Here is a 25,075-nt window from a genome sequence, read left to right as displayed (position 1 = left end):
GTGGTCTGTGGAGATGACGAGAAGAACTGCGAGAAAAAATGCATACTCGAGCACACAGGCAAGTAAAAAAAAAGACTTTATAATATAAACCTTTCAACTAAAAAAAAAAATCGCTTCTGACGAAACGCCGATTCTCAAAGAAATGTTTCAGCATTTCACGCAGCGAGGGAATATAAAAAAGCGGGATGAATGCAGTCTCTCAGCACCTTTCCGCGGGGTGAAGATTCCCGAAACCCCTCTTCTCGCTGGTGCAAGCAGATGAGGCCACTTAACGTGCGCACAAAGGACGTGCGAGCGATGTGCAGAAAACGACAGAGACATTTCGTTGTTGAGCATGCATACATGTAGTACATATAAGGGCGACGACACTGCACGGTTATGGCCCGCTGACATGGTAAGACGACTGCACGTCAAGAGCGGTGTAGCAGGCCGAGGAACGGAAGAGCAGCCAGTGTGCGTCAACATGTCTCCAAAAATAAAGAGAAGATGCAAGCGAGCTGGTGAACTTTCAACATTGTAAAACCCGAGACTTAGGACAAAAGGAGAAGAAAAAAGGGGACAACACAGAAACAGGTCTGTGTTGTCCCCTTTTTTCTTCGCCTTTTGTGTCTGTGTTGTCCCTTGTTTTCTTCTCCTTTTGTCCTACGTCTCGGGTTTTACAATGTTGAATGTCTCCAAAGCCGGCAGCAGGAGCTTCCTGGGGCGTCGGAAGCGCGCATTTGCCCGCTGGCTGCGTGACGTAGCACCTAACAACCGAGGTACAGTGGAGGACAGCGGGATTAGAGCGTACTTGGCCCGCCGCCTGGGCGCCGCGACGAAAAGTGTACGGGTGGCCCAAGGTGCGTTAATACTGTCGCGAATGAAGGCGACGAGGAGATGAACAGTGAACTGAAAATAAAGGTCTAATCGGCGAACTTTTGCCAAATAAAAAAAGAAAGCAAGAAAGAGCTTTGAGGCAGCCGAAAAGCGGGTGATTCGCCGCGGCGGCTTAGCTGAGAGCGAAAGCGAGACTGACTCGACAAGGTCGCGGTCGCGGGGCTCTCTTTATCTGGAGTGCGTTGGCATCTGGAATGTTCGGCAAAGAGGGAGGCTTCGAGCGTCGCGGGCTCGGGGTGAGAATGATCAGGCACTTTCTAGAAGAAGAAACAAAGGCGAAATGATAAAAGGTACGTCCCGACTGAGAATAAACTGGAATCTGGAATCTTCTAGAATTCCGTGACCGAACGTTGTTTGCTTGGCTCTGAGCGCGGCAATATTTCGTAATGAGCCATTCGTAGACTGTCGCCGCAAAGCAGCTTGAACTAACGTGAACGATTTGGGGGGATGCAGTGAGGGATTGAACTTGACACGCACCCCAGTAATACACCCTCAGTCCTCAATGAGGGGCGTTGAAATTGGCGGAGGGGGATGTCGCTAAAGTCCCTAGATAAGAGCTGCCTACAAGTAACAACGTTCTTTGAAGGGCCGACTGCGTGAGGGTGCAGGTTTTAGGAAGCGAATGGCAGTGAACAGCAGAGGTTTGAACTGAAGGCAGCCATTTGCTTCCAATGGAATGTGCTTTGTCATTTGTATTGGTTGTCGTTACTTGTAAAAGAAGTATCAATGGACTTTAGGATGTCGCAGGCGCTCCTCGGTTGCTACGTGCTAGGTGTTACGTCATGGCGATTCCTATAAACAGCCAATTCAATGTGGACTCCGTTGCTATATATGCGTCCTATCGCATAGCCTCAATAAAAATACACTCTGCCGCCAACTGTCGGACCTTGCAGAAGATGTTCCCAAGCCAGTTTCTCATTGCACTCTGGCGCCATCCCGTGTCGACGTTGCGAACTTTGAATACGTGTGCTCCTAACCGGCCCAAGGTCAGCGTATGTACACCCGCCGGCAATATGAAGGTGAACACCTGACCTGGTTTCTTGCCTATTTTACGGCTCCCAAAAGCTATATTAACTCTCAACGTCTCAAATGGTACGTGGCTTGGGGTCTAAACTTTGCGTTCTAGCCCTCTTCTGGAACGGAGCTTGTTCCGAAACTTGCAGGAGCGTCAAAAACAAGAAGAGGGCTGTTCACCTTCATATCGTTCACGGGTGTACCAGGGTACTAATGCTAACGTATTAAAACAGCCTTATTGATGGCGCAACATATATACCAATGGAAGTGTTCGAATGGACCACCGACTACAAAAGAGGTGATCAACAAACGGCTGCTACGTTTCGTGCTTGAGTTCATTCACGTTTGATTGGGCAGGTGGGAGAACCTTGAGCAGCTATGCCGGACGAAACGGAGGGAGAGGAGGAGGAGACGAGAGTGCGCGAGGGGCGTTGGAACACCGAGCTTTGGTTAGAATGATTAGTGGGTAGGGGCAAAGCTAGCTGCATTTCTCAACCTGCACTCGTCGAAGGCATTATCAACGCGAATGGCAAACGCCGGACGTCGACATCCTGCATTCTACCTCGTTCAACTAGTGCTGTGTAGAAAAAAAGGAGCTTTTGTACCAATTGCCTCGTTCGAACGCGTTACGAAGCAGAACACTGGCATCCGGGGTTTGGCGTTAATGTTCGAGCGCGTCCGACGAATGCAGTGGAGAAGGCGGCAGCTAGCTTTGCATCTATACCTACTAATATTTTCAACCAGGGACCCTATGCTACACCTGCTGCGCCGCCTGCTGTGATTGGTCAGCGCCGCGCCGCTGACCAACCGCAGCCGGCGGCTTTGTCCTGGTCCCTTGGTCCCGCCGTGTAGCATAGGGCCCCATAGTTCAGCTTTCTGACATCGCTGCGCCCGCATAGCGGTCGCTGTACACTGTTTTTTTTTTCAAACTGCGGAGAAGGAAATACGTCCTGGCCTTTCTGGAGAGTAAGTACATCGGTGATCCGCTGGCTCAGAAATACAATTTTAGTAGGACCCTAATATTTATCCTCCCAGCCAGATTCCAACTAACTTATGTAGGTTCAAATAAATTAGTAATTTAGGCTAGCCACCTGATCTCAAATATATTTGCTCTTGTCGTATCTTGAATAGTCATTGACTAATTTGCATCCAAAAAGCAATGAGAAATTAGGCTCGTATAGAATAACGCATGTTGCGATGTCAATTAACCCTTTTCAAAACTCTATCGTGGAACGTTATCGGCAGCTATTTCTTGGTGACGAATCGTGTGATCAGATACGAGTCCTCGCTGAACGTTGACGCAGCTCTCGTGTCCAATAAACGATATGCGAAATGTAGAGCGCCATCTAGCAGCGCGCCGACAACTACCTTAGCCATCTTGGTAGCGGCGAGAAAACGAAACCAGTGACAGAACCGGCAGAGAACCCATGTAAAGAAGCGACCGCGCTTCGTGCGAGAGATGCGTTGCCAACGCTTGCTGCGTTCTGCTGTGGAAGCAGCGATATGCCTTCGATTTGTGCGTGACGTAAACGCAAGCGTGAACACGGTTCACATTTCACACGCAGCTTTTGACAAAAACAATGGCCGACAACGTGAAAAATTATGCGGACGTTATCGCAACCGGCGAAACCGTTTACAACCATTGAACTGGGCACTACTTTTACACGAAATTTTACCGCATTTATTTTCAAATTTGTAGATATGTTTTCCTGGTGCATGTTACGTTCTCGGCCACCGTTGTTTTGTATTTTTTTTCTACTAAGGCAGCTTAATATGTGCGGACGAGTCCAAGGCTATGAAGCAACTCAAAAAGACGAGTTTAAATAATCCACGCCGCACACCATCATCGAGGATGCATGGGGTTAACAGTGAACAGCAAAAGCTGATAGTACAACAGAGTCCCTTGTTTGAATGTCGTGCATGAAAAAAGAAGTAGGGGACTAGTTTGGACAGCCACAAAGCAATCGCATTGCTTAGCAGTTATTTCTATAGACCTGATCTGTCGTTGGTAAGCGAGGTTTGTGAAATACCTCTAAAACTAAGCGGGGGCGTTTGTAGATGAAATATCCTTGAAAATTTAAAGCACGGTTATACTCGATAAAAAACATAATAGACGCACACGATGTCTTTGCTTTAAAAGATCACATATACCGGATTTCGCTGTCTTTTTTGTCGCTACGTTTGATTACATCACTTGCTTAGTTTCATTGCCGTGGCTAAAACTTCGATGTCGGCGGCAGTAAAAAGCTACGCTGCAGACATCGGGTTGAGCAACACCGGCGATGCTAACTTTATTTCACGACTGCTTTTTTTCTTCTTTTTTTTGTGTCGCGTCCTAGGATAAAATTTCGTTCAGCGCAAAGGAACTCGGGTATAGTTTTGAAACACTCAATGCTGTCAATCTGCCAGTGCTCAACAAATTTTCATCAACCAGCGTGACAACCATCAACTATGCGTGTGGTCGATGCTGTCTGAAACAAATTTGAGCTTCCTGCAATGCCTGAAAAAGATTTCCCAGGGAACAGTTTTTTTTTTACAGGAACGCAAAGCTTTTATACCAATCAAATCTTTCGCCAGTAACCGCTTAAAAAAGTAACTAACATTGGGTTGCATGTATTGGAGTGAAACAGTCTATCTCTAACCTGATAATGCATCAAGCGCCTTCGTGTCCAAAAAAGAATTGAGAGCGTCCTTAAAGATGTAAGGCATGACAGCCAAGTCCTTTGTCCACGTTGGGGGTTCGGAATTCAGACAATAATAAAGTTCAGAAATCCAAATCAGCGGCAGAGCGTCTCTGCCAAGGAAATGCTGAGAAACCGAAACTCAAGAAACTTGACGCTGCCAAGGTGGTCACGCACACAGGGCTACCAGACAACCAATACATTTTAATATGGTATATACGCGCTCAAGTTATTGTATTTAAGCAGGTCAGATTCTGATATTGCCACGCAAGATACTAAAAGGTTAGTAATATTAAAAATGGCCCATTTAGAACCAGTGAGGCTTTCTGAAATCAAGGCTATTTTTAATAGACATAGCACAGCCCCGAGACTACCAAGAAGGAAAAAGGACCTACACATACACCATTTCTATCACTTTCAGTTCTGGAGTTAGGCCTGCTCTTGAATTGATCCACGCATCTGAATAAATATATCGTCGGTCTTACACTCAAAAAGCCGTTTACAACTCCGTTTAACAACGAATTAGAGCCAGTACCCTAATTCGTTTAACAACGAATTAGGGTACTGGGGGGGGGGGGGAAGTGACCTGGGGGGGGGGTCACGTGACCTTGGGGGGGGGGGGTCACGTGACGATGTTAATGATGTCATCAGTGACGTCACTGATGACGTCATCAGTGACGATGACGATGCGGACTCTGTTGACGTCATCAGCGATGATGACGATGACGGTGCGGATGTCGGTGACGTCATCAGTGATGATGACGATGACGATGCGGATGCCGGTGACGTCATCAGTGACGTCACTGATGACGTCATTAGTGATGATGACGATGACGATGCGGATGCCGGTGAGGTCATCAGTGACGTCACTGATGACGTCATCAGTGATGATGACGATGCGGATGCCGGTGACGTCATCAGTGACGATGACGTCATCGGGGAGGTCACGTGACCTCGGCGGGGGTTCACGTGACCCTGGGGAGTGGTCACGTGACCTCGGGGGGTGTCACGTGACTTCGGGGGGGGGGGTCACGTGACCTCGAGGGGTCACGTGACTTTGGCTGTCACGTGACCTTGGGGGTCACGTGACCCTGGGGGAGGGTCACGTGACCTTGGGGTGACCTTGGGATGACCTTGGGGGCCGCGTGACCTTGGGGTGACCTTGGTTACGCCGACGCCGACGGCGACGCCGACGCCGCTCAAGCCGGAAACGGGCCCCTAAGAGCTTCGCTCTAAGAATAACGTAACACTTCTATCCAATCTCGCTTGCTTTGACTTTATTACCTGTAAAACTAAATATAAAAAAACCTCGGCTTTGTGGCACGATATTCCGGTAACTAAGGTTAGATTTTCCCTCTTTTTGTTTTTGCAGTATCGGGGTTGTATATTCTAGTAATATGCAACACCCCGTTGGTGCCGTGACTTTATACTTTTTTATACGGATATTCTTTTTAAAAGAATAAAACCGCTGTTAGTTGTATCGCCCTACATTTTTTCACTTATTTATTTAAAGAGAATAAATGTATTGCCCCTATGATGCAGGTTGTCCTCAGAAGCACAAGTCCGGATCGTGCTCAAAAGACGTTTTCGGCTGGAAGTGTAGTACGACGTCCACCTGCAGCCCTGGTACAGACGGCTGTGAAAAGGCCTGCTTGCCCCAAGACGCTAAAGAAGAAAAGAAGGGGTTCTTCAGTTTTATTCCCTTCTTTGGGGATGTGCTGGACAGAATACCAATAGTAAATAAGGTGTTCTCAACGGAATAAGCATAGGATATTTAATGAATGGATTGGCAATGTCTTTACTCGAGAACCGTCTACAAAAATGTGTAGCTTTGTGGGGTGGAGATAAATACAATTAAATATAAGTGTTAAAAATTATCATGGTTGCGTTTGTCAGCCTTTTTTTTTGCGCGCCTAGATCCCATCAAGGTCGGCGCGCGTCGCTCGAGGCCACCCACAACAATGTGATGCCGAAATCTGGACGGGACAGATATCGGCATGGGTCGCCGCGTCTCACGCGAGGTGACGCTGACGAGAACGAAGCGCTTGAAGAAGTCCCATCTGGTTAAGCATTTACAGGTTCTTGTAAGGCAACTTTTCAAGTAATTTAAAGCATATGCATTGTTCAAAACAGTCTAGTATATCCTAGGGACCAGGGAGCCTTCATGTGTATTTCGCTAAAATGATGATATCTAAAAATTTTGTTTCGAACGCTCTTTTTCTTTTTCTTATTTTTTTCTAGAGCGCCTAGAAGCACGCTTTCATGCAAGCAATCTTCGCATTTAATGTGAAACTTCGCCATTTTTTTCGGCAATATTTGTTTACTTTTTTTGTGAATGGTACTGTCGACATCAGGTATTGCGAAGGATGGCATCAGCCTAGACGGAAAAATACTGCTAAAACCGGGAGACGTCATAATTAAAATGAGAGCACCGACTTGACACAACAGATGTGGGCCCCGGAAACTCCTAGAATCGTGGTTTGTTCGCATGGACACATGCGTGTGTAACAAGAACCGCGGCACTCTCCACGAAGCTTATACGGACATTCCTGATAAATAGCGTTTACTTGAGGTTGAACCTTGCATTTGCTTTGTAACTACTGAAGATGCCTCCCGCATGTAAGGCAAAACGTCTAATGAAATAGTTTTTTTTGTGTTGTGTCAAGTTTGTGCTCTTATTTTAATTATCACCCTTAACAGAAGAACATTTAGGCGCCCTAGCATACCCGCGTTTTTCAAGCCAGAAGTAATTTCGCAAGACCGATTCTTATTGAAAGAGTGTATGAAAAGCAGTGTGAGCTAGATTGTTCTAATAACAAAGAAACATAAATTGATAACTAAGTTTCTGGTTGTTTCGTGCGTTTTTTTAGCTACAAACTAGTGTTATGTGCAAGGGGCACACTATGTAGACAGGGACAAAATTTTGCGCCAAGTGGTATTCGTCAGTTCAAATTACAAAAATAATAAAGGTCGTATGCTTAAATATTGTATTGCGAACTCACTCGTCTTACTAGCTCGAAAAGAGCAGAAGGTGTTTAATCTCGAGCAGGGTAGCCTTCCAGTTTTATTCCCTTGTTAAGTTGTTTTAGGTCGTTATTCAGTATTTTACTTTTTCATTTAAGATTGCTGGACTGGAAGATATGGGTCGTAGCGTCCGCTGCTGTCGTACGTGAGCTGAAACGGTGTTTAGCAGGGATCCGAGTAAGATTTGACTTCGCTGTCGTTTTTCAACACCAGAAGAGTTTATGTATTAATTACCTAAAAACTCTAGTACTGATAAAACTCACGGCGATTTTTACTTGGACGCCACATCTGCGGCGGTCGCAGAACGAATGGAACTTGACGAGATCGACAACGGTGTAATTTTTTCTTGTAAGTCAATCTGAGTGCTTCGGTAACGGCGTTGATTGTATGTCGAAACTGGACAAGGGAAAGGGACGAGGATATGCATGTATACGCTTGGCGACTGCGGTTCAGCACTCCCACCCAACCGCGATCGTGGTACGAAGAGATGAACTGTAGGAAAATGCATGTCTGTCACGCCGAAACCATAACTGGAACCAAAAGTCTCTAACTACTTGGGGCAATAACACAGACTTGATGGCTCCACCTGCTTAAATTTATCTTCATTGCCACAGGGGGTTAAAAAGAGAATACAAACCCATTTCGCGCCGGGGGATACCCGTAAGCGCCGAATGCTGCCAGACGCGTACGCTGCATCAGGACGTCGAAAGCGCGCGCGTTATGTTTGACTATAAAAACAACTTTTAGGGGGCGGTGGAACGATATTCACTTGGCTTGTTCTTACGTCCACACGAGCTTTCTGGCGCTAAAAGGACGCAAGTATACTCCCACGCAACGCCATTGACCAAGGAACCTCTTTGTTGCGGTGTATCTCCAAGAATAAAAGCGAGTCTTTTCTTTCAATCTCTCTTTAGCAAAACTTGAGGTCGTAGTTAGGAGGTCACAGTGTCCGCCAGTGACGATATAAGGCAACCGGTGACGATATTTGAATGCGACCTTGACCCGTGCATTACGTGTGCACTCGATTTGGGCTCGTGATGGTCATTGGCTACATTTGCACGTATGCGACCGCAGTGCTCCGAATTGAGATTTGACTCTTTTGATTGGTACATGGGCAGAAGAGGAAGAGGTAAGAAGACAGGCTACGTGCGATTGGTCCCTGCTCTACTCGATGCGCTACGATCGTATTCATATAAACCTAGCCAATAGCTCGATAAGTATTCGGGTAGTGGCTCGTGACCAATCGCTTCAGTGGCGACAATAGTCGAACCCTAACAGCAACTCAAACTCATCGCGTGTCCTGTGCTTTACCAACCGCAGCGGGTGGCTATGATAAGCATTGGCGGCAGGGATACAATCGGCTCCAGATCACGTAGCTGCTTCTTCTGGCTGCGAGTTAAGGGGGATAACGCTGCTGGTTTTAATGCGTTAACATTACAACGCTCGTTTTGACAAAACTCCGGCGGTGACTTTTGTTTGTCAGCGCTGGGGAGAGAGAAAGAAGGAGGTGTAAGGGTGATGTGTGCTATGCTCCTATGGGTCTCAAACGCTGACGTTAGTACGCGTCAACCTCTCCTTCTCTCCCCGGCGCTGACAAACTTACAGACTACGTTGGGTTTTCGTTAAAACGAGCGTTTTCGTTTTCATCAAAGGAACGTCGTGTAGCTGGCGCGGTGCCAGAGAGGAGGAGACGCCGCAGCGCGGTAGAATGCAGGCGTGCTCAACTGCCGCTCTGCTGTCGCCGGTTGTTCTTCGCTCTGGGTTTCCGTAGTAGGGGTGTGTGGGCTGTTATATGTGTGTGTAGTTAAAGCTATGGATCCGGTTCCTTCCCCGAGTGGTATGGATGAGCGCATCTAAGGACGTCGACGTACTCTGGCAAGCCGAGAACAAAAAAGCAGGGAAAAAATATTTCAGGAAGATTCTTATGGAATGCCTTAAAGGAATGGTAAACCGAAATTTGGATTTCAAAAAAAAAAAAAAAAGAAACTGCAGGAGATGTAGGAGGGACGCTACAATTCCTACAACACTACTCGTAAGGCGATATCTCGAATGGAGGGCAGTATTTTTGGAAAAAGAGGTCGAGATTGAACCAGGCCGACGAGGCGCGTGGCGTGTATATACCTAGTTACCTCCTCTCTTCGCTTCGCTCCCTCAAGGCCGCGAGGCGGAAAAGTCGCGAGGCGGTTCCCTTTCCTTCTCCGAGAAACATGACGTGAACATTTCTGCCGAACGCGCCTCCTTTTCTTCAAAAATATGGTCATCCGTTCAAGATATCGCTGTATGAGTTATGTTTTGGCGTTTGGAGCATCCCGCTGCACGCTTTTGCCGCGTGTTTTGTGGAATCCAGATTTCGGTTCAGCATCCCTTTAACATGACTTCTTTCTAAACGCCGCACACGTCCTGCTTTAGAAAACGCCATCACTGACACCGTAAGGAGGTTAAAAAGGGGGAGCAAAAATAGACAAAGCAAAACAGAAAACAAACAAAAAGGAAGGGATCCGCGTTAGCGCTACCCTTTCCTCCTGTAAATCCTTCGGTAAGCATTTTTTCCTTTGACTTTCATCGCACAATTAGAATAACCAACGTGTGTTTTGTGGGTTATGAAACTCAGGAATTAATTGTAATTGGTAGTTGCACAATATATTAAAAAAAGTAATCCTTGCGCCGTCACTTAAAGTTTAAAGATTATACTGCAACGTTTCAAAAGGGGAGCAAAAGATAGATTTTTATTTATTTATTACATGTACCCCACAGCGCCCGTGAAGGCATTATAGTGGGGGAGGGGCAAAAAGAAGAAAAACAAAGGGCGTCACAGAACATTAAGTAAAAGCACTCGCAGCCTGCAGCAAGGCATAGAACAACATGAAACCAGCCCTGCGAAAATGTAACGCAGAGAAACGCGCTCATTGTTGCACCAATATACACGTAACAAGGAATAACACATAACGAAGATAGCATACATTGAGTGCTAAAGGCCAAGCAGAGCTTGAAAAATGTTCGAGTTGTTTTTCTCTAACACTAATTCCTCCGGTAATTCATTCCAGCTCTGAATAGTGCTCGGGAAGAAAGAATGTTTAAAAATGTCAGTTTTGGATGAGAAAGGTCTAATTTTCCTCGAGTGATCACGTCTTTGGGAAATGAAATGTGGTTCAAGTAAGTATGTTCCTTTATCAATTCCAGAGAGTTCGTAATGGATCGCGTGTAGTAGTTTTAATCGAAGGTATTTACGGCGAGTTTGGAGAAGCTCCCACTTGAGCTCCTCTTTTAAGGCGGTCACGCTTTGACGCCAATTATTGGAGTTAAGAACGAACCTGGCAGACCTATTCTGAATACTCTCTATGTCGTTGATGAGGTACTGTTGGTAAGGGTCCCATAGCTCGGAGGCATATTCAAGAATCGGCCTGATGTTCGTGAGGTAAAGGGTATTTTTTACTTCGCGTGGGCAATCTTTAAAGTTACGCCTGATGAAACCTAACATCCGGTTTGCCTTAGCTGTCATATATTCTATGTGGTGATTCCACGAAAGATTATGAGAGAAGTAGACGCCCAGGTATTTTACTTTGAGTGACAAGTTGATTACAATGCTGTTTATATTGTACGTGGTAATTACAGGTTTTTGTTTCTTCGTGAACCTCACAAAGTGACATTTCGCTACATTCAATTCCATTCCCCAAGTGAAGCACCAGCTCGCTATACGATCGATGTCCTCCTGGAGGACAGCACATTCATCGGAATCTCGTACCGCGCGATAAATAACACAGTCATCTGCATACAACCGTATAGAAGATGAAATGTTTTCAACAATGTCATTAATAAATATCAAAAATAGAAGCGGTCCCAACACGGAGCCCTGGGGCACACCGGAGGTAACTGGGGTAGAATCGGACAATTTCCCGTTAATTACCACTGCTTGAGTCCTAGATCTAAGATAGTCAACGAGCCATCCAGAAACGTTAGGAGATATTTTGAGGGCTGATAATTTATGGAGAATAAATTTGTGTGGTACAAGATCAAAGGCCTTCCGAAAGTCAAGAAAAATACAGTCTGTCTGAAGGCCCTTGTCATATGCTTGTGCCAATTCGTGAAAAAATTCTACCATCTGGGTTGTGCAAGACAATCCCGGGCGAAATCCATGTTGGAAAGGGGTGAAGAAATTGTTAGCGTTTAAATGCTGTACAATGCTGGTGTAAATGACGTGCTCCATCAGTTTGGAGGACGTGCTAAGGAGCGAGATAGGCCTATAATTTTCTACTTTGTTTCTGGGACCATTTTTATGTACGGGCACTACATATGCTTCTTTCCAAGCGCTAGGCAAAGTACAATCAGAGAGTGATTTAGTGAACAAGACATATAAAAACATTGCAATCACACCTGAACATTCTCTGAGAACCCTATTTGGTATGCCATCAGGACCAGTTGATTTATTGGGGTTAAGTGATTGTAGAAGTTTAACTAGACCATCAGAGTTAAGCACAAGTTCCTTCATATCGTGTAACGGGGTGGCGGTAGGGGCCATAGCGGGACAATCATTTGAGCCAGGAGATGGAGAAAATACCGACTGGAAGTAACTACTGAAACAAGTTGCCTTCTCCGGGCCATCGTGCAGGGTCTGACCAGATACATCAATCGGCGGGATACCAAATTGGTCCTTCTTGTTGCTCTTTACCAACTTCCAGAATTCCTTGGGACTTCTCTTTAGGCGGTCACCTAGAGTGCTATGAAAAATCCTCTTAGCGATTTTTAGTTTGACTTTAAATAGTTTCCCTAGGTTACGTAACCTTGCCAGTGATGCTGCATTAGACGTTCTGCGATGTGTTAGATATGCACGTTGCTTCTTATGTAATAAACGGCGCAGATTTTTATCTATCCATGGTTTGCGGTTTCGCTTCTTGGGTCTAATTACTTTGTTCGGAATATAAGTGTCCATTAGAGCTATGAGCTTAAACCTCAAGAGTTTCCACAAATTGTCAACATCCATCTCGTAGGAGCTCATTTCAAATTCGGCAAAAAAGTCGAACAATTCATCTGCAAGATCAGCATAGTTTCCCTGGTTATAAAAATGTACTTTCCGTGGGCATGGTCGTACCGCCATAACACGCTTGCACTTCACTCTTGCAGTTACTATGTCATGATCACTGATTCCTGGAAGGTGGGTGACTGAGGATATAGCTGTCTGGAAATTACAAAAAAGAAGGTCAAGAGTGCTCGAGAGCCTCGAGTCAGCTCGGGTCGGTTCCGTAACGTGTTGAATCAGTCCAAAGCTTGAAACAAGATGGGAAAATGTGGAGTACAATACTGAAGAGTTGCAGTCACTAACTTGGCCATCACGCCAGGTAACATCAGGTAGGTTAAAATCTCCCCCCAATACTAGGTAATCACTTGCAATAGAGGATAGTATTTCGGATAAGTACCTTAGTGACTCATTGTTTGATCCAGGTGGCCGGTAATATGAACCAACAGCTAGAGTCTCTCCAGAGGACAGATAAATTTTACACCAGACAGATTCACAAATTGGGCGGGATACATTTAATTCCGAGCTCTGAAGGGCACTGGAGACCAGAACAAAGACGCCGCCTCCATGCGTGTTTCTATCTTTGCGATAGGCAACATACTGCTCAGGAAAGATCTCAGCGTCACTTATAGCCTCTGATAACCAAGATTCGGTACCTATTACAATGGACGGTTCTGTTGTTGATACAAGTTCTGCAAACTCATCGATTTTGTTCTTTATGCTCCGACAGTTGATTAGAAGTACATCGAGGTTCGACTGGTTAGCTCTTAACTTTAGCCTTTTCCGCAAGCCTAGTTATGCGCTTCCCTGTAGTGCGGGTGCAGAGTTTTGTAATTTAATTCGGCGTTTGTGTTGTTTCATCCCACGTAAATGCTTCACCATTTATAAATAACTTGTCGTACCGTAAGAAGACTTTATCATCTGATGTACGTGTGCCCTTTATACTGTCCCAGAGTTGCCTACGCACAAGCTGAACCCTACGGGAAAAATCCTCGGATAGGAATATTCTCGTACCCTCCAGCCTACGTGAATTGCGGAGCAGGTTCAGTTTTTCATTAAAGACATAGAGTCGCAAGATCACAGGTCGTGGCCTGTGACCATCAGCTCTCCCAATCCTGTGAATACGCTCGACGCTGGTAACCTTAAGTCCTAGCTTGTTCTCAAAAATTTCGGTAAGCACCAGTCCTTTCAGCGATTCTGTATTTTCATCTTGAAACTCTTCAATTCCGTGGATGATTATATTATTTCGCCTTCCTCTGTTTTCCAGGTCGTCAACTTTTTCCGTTAATGCCGCTACAATATCCTGGAGTTGCCTTACGTTCTTATCACACTGCTCTGCCTTTTGGGAAGTCGCCGTTAACGCGTTCAATCTGGATTCAATCACCTCCAATCGCCTGTTGGAATCGGCCATGTGCGTCTCAAGCTTTGCTTGCATTGAGCTTATATCAGCGGAAATGCCTTTTTGGTTCTCCAGAATTGCAGCGAGCTGTTCTTGCATTGAGGGACCGGGGTTTAGTTCGACATCACCACTTAGGAGTAAGACTAAGAGACAGAATGTGTCAAAGCAACCCGTAACACTCGCACACAACACTTTTGGGCAGGGCAGCACAACAAGACATAGACGATTGCTCTTGAATATGGGAATGCAATAAGGCTCACCAACCTGAAGCAGGAAAAGAAGCGGGTTCAGGCACGTCCGTCTCATTGCCGTGCTACCCTGCCCACTGACGAAAAGCCGGCGGGGGGCGTGGGTTCGTATCTCAGGTGATGTCGATGACGGTAAGGCGGCTGGCAAAGCCCGAGGAGCAGTCACCGTCGCCGCAAACCACTGGTCGCTGACGAATCCGGTAGCGCTGTAGACAGAGCCAGGCACAAGAAATCTTTCCTCGTAGTCTGTGTAGTTCACACGCGCTGGCACGTACCAAGAGCCACGATCCGACTCCGGGGCGAAGCCGCAGGCAAGCACCTGAAGCAGGAAAAGAAGCGGGTTCAGGCACGTCCGTCTCATTGCCGTGCTACCCTGCCCTGCCAGATGACAACATAGGCTGGCTGGGTTTTAACCACACGCCTCTGTGTGGTATTCTGGTATATTTCCGATTGGGCAACGCACGCGGCAATATGTTTCTGCAAAAATATCATTCGCTAAAACTACCCAACATTGAGCAGAATAATGTTTGTTTGGTATCTCAATTCTCCGTAACGTTTCTGACTTCGCTGAAGGACATGAAACGTCTTCTAGCAATACGCCCACAGTGGCACGTACTGCAAACATTTGTGATAGCTATCAAATAAAGGTGACCTCGGACACTTCAAGAAAAACACTTTTACCGCTGGACGGTCGTCAAGGAGTACGGGATCGAGAGACGTTGGGTGCTCAAATCTCGTTCTTCTCTCTATGTATGTGTAATTACGTTGAACCTATTTACGTGGGAGCCTAGCTAAGACCTCAGCGTAGCGTTTGCAACTCCCTCATCAAAACGCTCCTTCACAAAGAAAGCTACAGGACGCACGGATATAATTTCTGCATTGTTTACATTTATAAAAGAGATTGTTTCACTCGTGATTTTTTAGGGTTACTTTTCTGGGACAGTTCGCAATAAAAAACATATTTCGTTATGTGTGATTACTTAAATTTGTATAATGCTTAGAAGATGATACAAGCCTCATCCAAGGCATGAGGTTACCAGCGGTTTGGCGTTACAAAACACCACCAAGAGGCGTAAGCTCTGAGAAGGCCTAATCCGCAAAGGGACGGTTTGTCGACTAAAAGAAGATAAGCGAAATGAACTCGCTTAATTTTACATTACACGCTTAGAAGGATGAATCAGGCTTTCGGGAAAACGATTCCAACATAAAAGCAAGAGGCAAAAAAAGACTATCAGTTTAAGCAATTAATATTTAATACCGTGACGTAGAACTTTTCACTACTTTATTGCATCGAGAATTATTTATTCAAACTTTTTATTTGTTTGTGTCAGAGTTCTGTTGTAGAACGCGTAGAATTTTGTTACACATTGTTTTCGAGCATCCTCTGAGGCGCAAATTGTTTTCTTGTCGTTGTCGGTTTCACGTTTCATGGCAGGATAAATAAACGCTTCAAGAAAGTGCGAGACCTTGATGAAAAGCAGAGGTCTTTCTGGATCAAGGCAGTCATCCGGCCCGTCAGAAACCACACCAGCAAGATACCACCGGCCCTCATTTTCGTACATTAACGGTCCTCCGCTGTCTCCCTGAGAAAAAAAAAATCACCGCCGATTGTAAACTTCGAAGTTGTTACATTTTTTCTTTCTTTTTTTTCAGTAAGGAATTAAAATGAAAATCAAAAGCGTGAAATATAGCTTTTAACCTGTATTTATTTTAATGTCGCACTTAACATAGCAGCGGTTTATAGGTCATACTTTTGAAGTGATTTTGAGCTAATTGCACAAGCAATTAATAAAATATCTAAAACCTGCATGTTCAGACTTTAAATCTGAAAGAAACAAAAAGGCAGTGAGAACACTTCCATGCCAAACATATTGTATATTTATTTTGCAAGTTTCACATTAAACAATTTTGACAAGGATCATTACAGGAGGACGCTTAAGCTTCGCCTTTAAGAGTGGAGCGTGAGAGCTAAATATCTACAACCACGCTCGTTCCCAAGCCGTTCAAGCGTGGGGAACGGTTTAATTTGGGCGAGCTCTTAAAGGGGACTCACCTCATCAGAATTTTATGGGACTTACTCTTTCAAGACTAGCGGTCTTAAAAGTTATCAGCGAGGAGCAACAATCGTTTTACAGAGTGATGTAACTCTTCTTAGCGGCATAGATTGTTTAGTTTTTAAACATATCAATTATGTATTGAAATAAAAACATAAAGTGTGGGACCGTTTTTCCTCATATAAATGCATTAAAAAATCTAAAAATATTTTTTTTCATGAATGCGGCGCTATAGTCAATTTCAGACAAATCCACATTGTGCAGCGTTATTCTAGATCACTGACGTCGAATGATATTTTCCAAAAATTTAATTTCAGAGCGTTTCTTCACGAAACTGTCACGCAGATACTTTAGTTCAGTTAGTTTGCCCTAGATGACGCTCGCTGTCAAGACAGAGAGTATTTTTGTAGTTTGCTCCTGTCCTTGTAGCGTATTCTTGTATTCTTGACATGAGGCTCCGCCCATGCTCCTCCTCCGTTTTACGGCTTGCGTAAACCGTACAGCTAAATGTGGGGCGCGCTTCATTGTTCCCGTCTCTTTCGACACGATGCCGTACGGAGGGGCTATCCATCGCTACGGCCGCAGGAGAGGCTTCCGAATGAGGTGAATACCGGACCATTATGCCCGCGCTGCCAAGCGAACCAAGGTTGTCCACGACGGTCTTTCTTCACGGAGACATGAGATAAAGGCCGTACGACACCCATGACTTTGCTGACGCGTTGGAGGAAGCCACCGGCATGGCGCATCTGGTTCGACTGGGTGCCTTTCAGTACAACCACGTGTTGGTCTGCACGATGGACTCGGGAGAGAGCAAGGAGAACCTGGTTGCCGCCAAGGAACTCGTCGTCAATGGCAACAGATGTCTCGTGCTTGACCCGAACGTCACGTGCCCGCCAAATCTATAGTGTCTAGCAATCATGGGAAAACAAAAATTATCTTTAGAATTAATTAAGATCTAGAGCATTGCACAAAACGTTCCGGGGCATTTACAATTTAATTTTGACACAGTGTAATTTATAAACCTCTAATTGGAAACAGTCGATCAAACACCATACAGCTTCGCCAATACTGGAAGCTCATCCGAAAACCCATTGCAGCGATGGCGAATGCGATAGTGGCGCCTTTATCAGACTTGGAGTCTACGGAAGCAGATGACGCAATAGAAAAGTATAGCCTCCGCGACGTCTTCGAGCTTTGCGAGCCCGTTTCGTCACCCCAGCAGCTGAAACAATTCATTACGGTCAGTTCGCTTGCAAAGCGGAATCCACTGATTGCAACTGCAACGGCAATCAAATAACAAGACGTGCAGAAAAGAAAGATAGAGCAGTTTATTAAGCAGTTTCAACGCCAGTCCGGGTATCCGACGCGTTTGAAGCGCATCTGGGAAGCGGAAAAAAGGCGTTTAGCTACTCAATCCAGGTCGTAAGATGTGACTGTTGATCCGTTGCAAACTGCGTTATTACAATTTCTTACCTGAATAGGTGATCATTAAAACGTGCGCAAACAACGTGTTAAGATTAGAAGAGCAAGCGCACCAGCCGCTGCAGCATAACAAAAACAAAATGTAACGGGAAAAATTACCATGCAAGCATTTTCCGAACTTTGCAGGAAAGATGCGGCCTCATCCCAGACGAAAATGAAAAGAAATGGAGAACAGTCCAAACAACTGCGAATAAAACGAACAAGTTAGTAGACGATACAAAGATACAATTTACCAGCAAAGAGCTCCTTCAACGACGACGATCGTAGCGCAGGTGGTTTTCGCCGTCCGTGTTGAGTCCACAACAAACAAAGCGGAAGCAGCTCGACAATACTAATCAAAAAAGAGAAGAGCTTCACTTCTTTTTCTTCAGCTGCTTGCGACACGTTTGCTTATTTGCTTTCGCGGCTTTAGTAGGACCAAAAAACAAAACAGGGGAAAGGAATAATGCAGTCCAGCTCACACTGCCGTGTAATTAAGAGTCGCACGCTACAATCTGGTGCGTGCAAGCAGTGTGTGACCTTTTTTTCTTTTGCACTTCTCTTCCCAGTGACCATGGCAGGTTTTTTATTTGCTCGCTTGACGAAGCACTTCAAAAATACTTTCCACTACTTGTTGACGTACGTGTCGCAAGCAGCTGAAGCAGGCAAACGTTGCACACACACCGTGTATTGGTTTCGGGTGTTGATCAGCGGCCCCAAATCCACCTTCAGCTGAACTCTTCTCTGGTGGAATACATCGGTGAAATGTGTGTCGAAGGCTCGGCTGATGTTACCGGCTAAGTGATGATCTAAGTCGGAGGGTGGTTTCGTTTTCGCATGCGAATAGTTCTTGTTCTTCAACAAAATATCTTTCGAGGTGTTCCATGTTTCTGAGAGCAGTTGGACTTGGCAAGCATGATGACAGATCTGACTGGCTACCCACCCGGCTACATAGAGCTGAGTGTTCAGTTGTGCGTCTGGTCTGTCGTCCGCGAAGTTCTCCGCGATACTCATGTAGTTGTTGAATCGTCTGTTGAGGCGACAGTTGCGATTTTTAAGCCAGACTTGGATAGCTCTTCCAGTTTAATTTGAATGCTGCAGTAACTTCATTACTCTCATTTGTTCGGTCTTTGGGAAACGGAAGAAAGATTTTCCACCAAATCACAAGAAGTTTTTTTTGCGGTGGTAGGCAGAAGATAGCATACCTGCCTTCTTTAAGAATTTGCCGGTGTATGCCCGAAGGCGCCCGGTTGATCAACTAACGATGACCCATAGCAGTTATGCCCGCGTTCACAAATGAAAGCCGAATAGAAATGTATAACGAGCTTACACTCTTTAATATATTTAATAACTATCAGAAAGCATATATGCATATTTCGGATTAGAAACTCAATCGAAGGCGGAAATAGGAGGTTATCGCAGACGACATTGGTAGACAACAAAAACAACAACAAAGTTGCAGGCGGCCCTCAGTCCGAGCATAGCGTAACAGACGAGCACAGACGAACCGGCGGTAGTAAGCGTCGAAGCGAAGGAAAGAGAGTAAAAACTAGCCAATCAAGGCAAAGCAAAATACGCGATGGTTCCAATGTCGGGTAAACAAAAAAGAGAGAAAAAAGCAACAAAAAAAGCACAAGATAAAAGGCGGAGGATGAGAGACCGCGCCGACGTAGCGTCGCCTCAAACATAGAAAAGAGAGTGGAATTTGTGTGGAGTTGCAAACGGTCCAACGGGTACCGGCGTTTATAAAAGACGCAGAAGACGTTAGTCGTCCTGGCGCTAACAATCGAAATTTGTGCACCATATTACCTTTATTTGCGCAACAACGCTCTCCTGTTTTTTTTTTCGTTTGCACGCGTGAGAAGTCTGCGTTTTCTGTAATTCCGCTTCTATTAATTTCAGTAATAGCGTCAAATTTGCAGGTGAACAAACTACTTTTTCCAGAGCATACTGACATCGCAGTAACGTACGTGGTTGGAAATTGCCTTTTGCTTCTTCATCCAGAGACGACCTTAACGAGATTAGCCAGCTCGCCTATTCGACACAACAATTAAAAGCAAGACATTCACAAGAAATGGGAATTCCAACGACAAAAATAACTGATTGGTAAAAACAGTTAAGTTGAAACACAGCGTTGTTATAAAATTTTCCCTTCTTCAAAAAACAGCGCGATAGTACATTTCTGTTTTGCTTAGCTCACATAAGTTCTGGCAGAGTGTTTTCTTAACGAGAACCCTAATATGGCACCCAGAAAGCTCTAACATATTTCCCATGCGAATAAAATGTCCTTCACTCATAAGGTTGCACGTATTTTTTCAACATTCAAAGAGTTAAACCCGTGACAATTGTTTTTCGTTGTTCACCTCGCACGGAGATAGGCAAAACCAATGCGTTGTGGAGAATTCAACTGCTATACTTTGTTTCAGCTTAGGTACGAGCGCGGCCGATGTTATGAGCCGAAGGGCTAATCAAACAGTGAAAGAGGCACAACGACATGGCGTGCTTTCTACAGTTGATAGGACGAGCCGGTATTCGCCGTCCCTCTGCGCGTGCGCCTCCGCCGGCTAGTCCTATCAAGCGCAGAGAGCACACCATGACGTTGCGTTTTTTCCGCTGTTTGATTGGCCCTTTGGCTCATAACATCGGCCGCGCTCGAACCTAAGGTGAAACGAGTATAGCGGAGACTGCGAGCTCGCCAGGGGCGCTGCGATCACTTTTCGCCCGCGCTCTGCGGGAGTTGCCAGTATTGGTTTACATGGTATTTAAGTGATTCTATTCTCGTGGGCTAATGTCTTGAACATCTCAGATGAAGATTTGTCTATGACCTAAGAAATTTTCGTTTAACCGGGTGTATGAATAAGATGTCGCAATCATGTGCCATGAAATATTCAAAATTAAAAAAAAAAATCAAACGCCGGGTTCAAGAAAAGAAAAATAAATAAGTTCTATAACACAGCCTTTACTCACAAAGCATGCACCACCGGGTGAGCAGAGCATGTAGTCAGGCACCTCGGTCCTATTAAACTCAACGGAGCATTGAGTGTTGTTCATACAAGAAATTTCTCTCCACATCAGTTCTTGAGAGGATAAGAAACGAACGACTCCTCCCAGTGCTCTTGGTGAAGCCATGTCTGTTTGTTCATAATCCGACAATTCATCCCTTGCTTGTAGGATGCCCTCTTTCGCCATATCCTCTTCGAATCCATCTTCATAATTATAATCATTATAATAATCATCTGGCAAGCTGTCGAATACTAGAAGACAAACAGTTGTAGATCATGTTACGTAAGATTTTAGAACCTCTGTTCATTCAACGATTTTGTTTGTTAACTTATTTTCACATAGCACTTATGCAGGACGTCCAGCAACAAAGGCAACGCACGCATATAGCAAACCAAATCAATCAACTATGTACGTCAATAAAATACAATTTCTCCTTTAATTTAACGAGAGCGGTTTAAATATGGAGCCACAGACTTATAACGAGTTACCACCTTACAATTAAAGCGAGTTTCACTTTAATTGTATTGTATTAAAGTGGGACAAAGTTTGCCATCGCCGTAGCGATTTCAGGAAGAAATAAATGCTGCTGCCAAAAACGCACATCTGTTATTCCATAAAATTTCCGGAAAATTGTTTCAAGATTTTAAATACATATAAATTGCTAAGTTCTGAGCCTTACAATTTTTGGAGGCGAACAGTAACATTACAATCGAAAGCAACTAGAGCTATTGGTGATGTCATGTAATGTCTTTATATGATATTATCTGTAGGAGTTTATCTGCTGGTACCGCGGCCATTGTGTATTCGATTTCAAGAATAAAATATTAAAAAAGACCTTCAACTCTAAACTCCTTTTAGAGCCCAGATGTTTCTATGGCGCATTTTTGTAGATTCTCTGCGCGGTGTCACAACCAAGATTTACCCCGCCGTGAGATCGAGCATGGAATGTAGTATTTCGGAGGGGCGATCATTCAAATTCCTTTGGATGACGTTCAACGTCACGTAACGTTCTGGTGTTAAGTCGAGGACTGACGGCACACCATGACGTCACATGACGTGTCACATGACGTTACTTCGGGGAGTCAAGGCTTGCTCTCACTTAATGCTATGACTTCATGCTATCTGATGTCATTTGTCACCATGGCGCGAATTCATGGTGGCACGTGAAGTCACTTACCGTGTCACCGTGACGTCACGAGGCGTGGGCACGTGGCGTGACGATATTGTCTGACGCCACTTTACCTGTCGTCATATTACACTGGAATGTCCCAACGTCACGTCATGGCTGCGTCACTTGACATTACGTCGCGCGAGACCACGACTTCTTTCGTCTGTTTTAAGCACCCACAAGCGCGCGCTCAGAAGTTCCTTAATGGAGCCTGTGACTGGTTCATCTGGCATCTAATAGATACGACGGACTGTAGTCACAACCGATGACTGGCCCACTCTGCTACACCCTGAGAAATCTGGGTCAACACATATATATACCGTATACATTGCGACGAAGGTTTGAAAATTCTTCCGATGATATATAGGAAAAAGTAGGGTGCGCAGAATAAAGTAGGGTGCGGAGAATAAAATAAAAATCTAATTAAGTGGCAAAAAAAGTCACACAAGAAAAAAGAGTGAAGGGTTGAAAAAAAGGTGTTTTATTTTACTAGAATAATAAAGGCTAGGCATAAGAACGCTAGTTACGCGTGGAGAAAGTACTCGAAAAAGGACGGAATAAAAGTCAAAGTTACACACAAGAACTTCCAAAAAGAAAATGTTTAATGGAAAATTAGATTAATGATTTAAAAAAAATGAAAATAAGGAAAAAAAAATATATATGTATGTTTGCGTGAGATGATGGGCGGTCTACTCTTATCTGTTCTCCGTCCGCAGTTTCTTTGTGTGCGACTCTCTACTTTTTAAGAACTGTAGAAGTAGAAAAACCTTTTTCTTGTAACCCTATGCCTGACAAAGACCTGGCTGAGGTCAAAACGTCGAATAAAATCATCCTACTTTGCTTTCCACCGTTACCCTGCAAATATATATATATATATATATATATATATATATATATATATATATATAACGGGCATGGCGGCGGGAGGCCGAAGGCATGGGTATATAACTGGTAAAAAAAAAAACCTTGGCGAAAACAGCAACAACGGACGATTTATTCTTCGACGTTTCGGCCGGAGTCTGGCCTTCCTGACGAAAGCCGGACTCCGGCCGAAACGTCGAAGAATAAACCGCCTGTTGTTGCTCTTTTATTAAGGTTTTTTTTCTTACCAGTTATATATATATATATATATACAAGACCGATGTCGCAGAAAGATTGTGTTAATTAATAAATAATCTTCTATAGCCTGATTGAAATTAGGTGTTTGAAAAATATCCTGCGGAGGCGTATTCCATTCAGAAAGTTTAGTAGGGAAAAAGCTGTGCTTAAAGGCATGTATCTTGGCGAATATAGATTGCAAAGAGTGTTCCTTGGTTTGTGGGGTCCTTCTTCTGCTAAGCGGAGCAAGGTAACTGCTCGGTACCGACGGTTATTTCTACTTTTTGGTTCCCTCGAGCTCCTACTCCTGCGGTGTGAAACTAACACGGCGAACCGAACGTTCACGGCACATAAAAGACCAGCATGGCCGCAAATGACGTTACGGGCAGTCTATGTATAGAGCAACACGCTGGATCGACATCATACCGTTGCAGTGGCGCAGCTATTGCCCGGCCGCAAACGCAGACGCTCCACTTCACGCGAATTTAGTTCTTGCGTAAGAGCAGTGCCCATACCTTGCGTGGGAACTAAGCGTCTGCCTACATCTTTGGCGGCTTGTTTATAAACAGTGCGTTGGCCTATAGGCCATAGAGCGTAGATCCTCGGATTACTGAAATAAGAGTATTTTTAAGACTTTAATGTAATAATTCAATTAATATGTGATTTTTTCTTTAATTATGACTTTCGGATATTTCTACTTCTAGGCAAGACTCTCAAGCGGTGACACCACGATTCGGCAATGCTCGCAACTACGGTACCCTTTACCGTGCAAAGACCTGGTGAAGAAGTCACTTGTATGAGAAATTGTTTTTGTCCAATAAACACATGAATCATACAACATATATAAGAACCATATAGGAACGATCTAAGTTATATAACAAGATATAAGGACCATATAAAAAAAGTATACGAAACGTCTCACAAGTTTCTTATATGGTTCTTATATTTTCTTATATATCTTAAATTGCTATATATAGTTCTTATATAGTTCTTGTATGGGTCTTATATGTTCTTATATATCTTGTATGATTCATATATGTATATTGAACACAGAACTTTCTCATACAAGTGAGATTTTTCCATAGGGAGACCCTCGACGTCACGAGCGCGATACGCATTGCGCTTCTCGCTGGCTGATTTTGAAGCGAGAGGTAGAGAGCTTGACGCCAAGCCGCTTTAACTTTGAACATTTTCTAGCAAAGTTTTCTTCTAACCTTTTCTACGTAATGAGATCCCGATTTCGATATTTAAATGAGGCTACACTACTTATAATGGACACATAAAAGATCCAGCTTTAAAAAGGTGAATTGAACATCTTAACGCCTCCCGCGTACGATGTATAACTCATTATTAGCAAGCAGCTGAGTTTTTTTTTTTTTTTTTTTTAGTAAATGGAGTGAGCAGTACAAAACTAAAATAAGGAAATTTACCTTCCTTTTGTCCCCAGCCCGCAATAAACGTTCGAATATTCGAGGGGATTTCGCCGCAGTTTTCCGGAAGGCAGATTGGTCGAATAGATTCCGTAAAATTTACTGCAATCCTTAATTTTACAAGAGCAATGTCCATCTGCAAAAGCAATAACATTTATTGAAAGCCATATTTTCTAGTAGGACAGCACCAAATAAACGACCCTCTTTGGCACGTACCATAAAAAGCTCACAATTCTTCTGAATAGGTGTGCAGACGTTTTCAACATCAACGCAGATCACCTCGGTGTCTTCACCTTTGTTGGGCGAGATTTTGTCTTCGACTTCTTCAGTAAATAATATTGTTTTCTCGGCATTCTTGTTTTGTTCGTCCAAGCCTTGTTTAGTGTTAGAGCATTGAGTTGAATTCGTTCTGAGAGTAGTTCCAAGGCGAACTGAGAAGCCCCTCAAATCTTGGTTTCTTAAAAAATTGGGCATGAAAAGAAAGCAATATTTTTTTTATAAAATAAAAGTGTAAACTTTCGGAGAGATATTGTCACGGGTGGTGACCAAAACAACAATAAATAAACAGGAAGAAATAAACGTTTAATGTGCCGAACTTGTGCCGAAAA

The 25,075-nt window shown here is 44.3% G+C and overlaps 1 protein-coding gene across 1 annotated transcript in view; it reads right to left on the bottom strand.

Annotated features, from left to right (window-relative positions):
• Window positions 1–15,554: 15,554 nt before the first annotated feature.
• LOC115313439 (tryptase gamma-like) overlaps window positions 15,555–25,075 on the bottom strand; it is a 31,364-nt gene continuing 21,843 nt past the window's right edge. Inside the window, exons 3-6 of the mRNA XM_040206657.1 lie at window positions 24,684–24,924; window positions 24,468–24,603; window positions 20,736–21,022; window positions 15,555–15,836 (exon numbers count right to left, since the gene is read on the bottom strand). Coding sequence (XP_040062591.1) covers window positions 15,555–15,836; window positions 20,736–21,022; window positions 24,468–24,603; window positions 24,684–24,924 — 946 coding nt within the window. The remainder of the gene's footprint in view (window positions 15,837–20,735; window positions 21,023–24,467; window positions 24,604–24,683; window positions 24,925–25,075) is intronic.

This window comes from Ixodes scapularis, unplaced genomic scaffold (assembly GCF_016920785.2).
Source record: "Ixodes scapularis isolate PalLabHiFi unplaced genomic scaffold, ASM1692078v2 PGA_scaffold1__304_contigs__length_218370807, whole genome shotgun sequence".
In the NCBI taxonomy this organism is placed as follows: domain Eukaryota; kingdom Metazoa; phylum Arthropoda; class Arachnida; order Ixodida; family Ixodidae; genus Ixodes; species Ixodes scapularis.
This window is presented reverse-complemented; position numbering and strand designations above follow the sequence as displayed.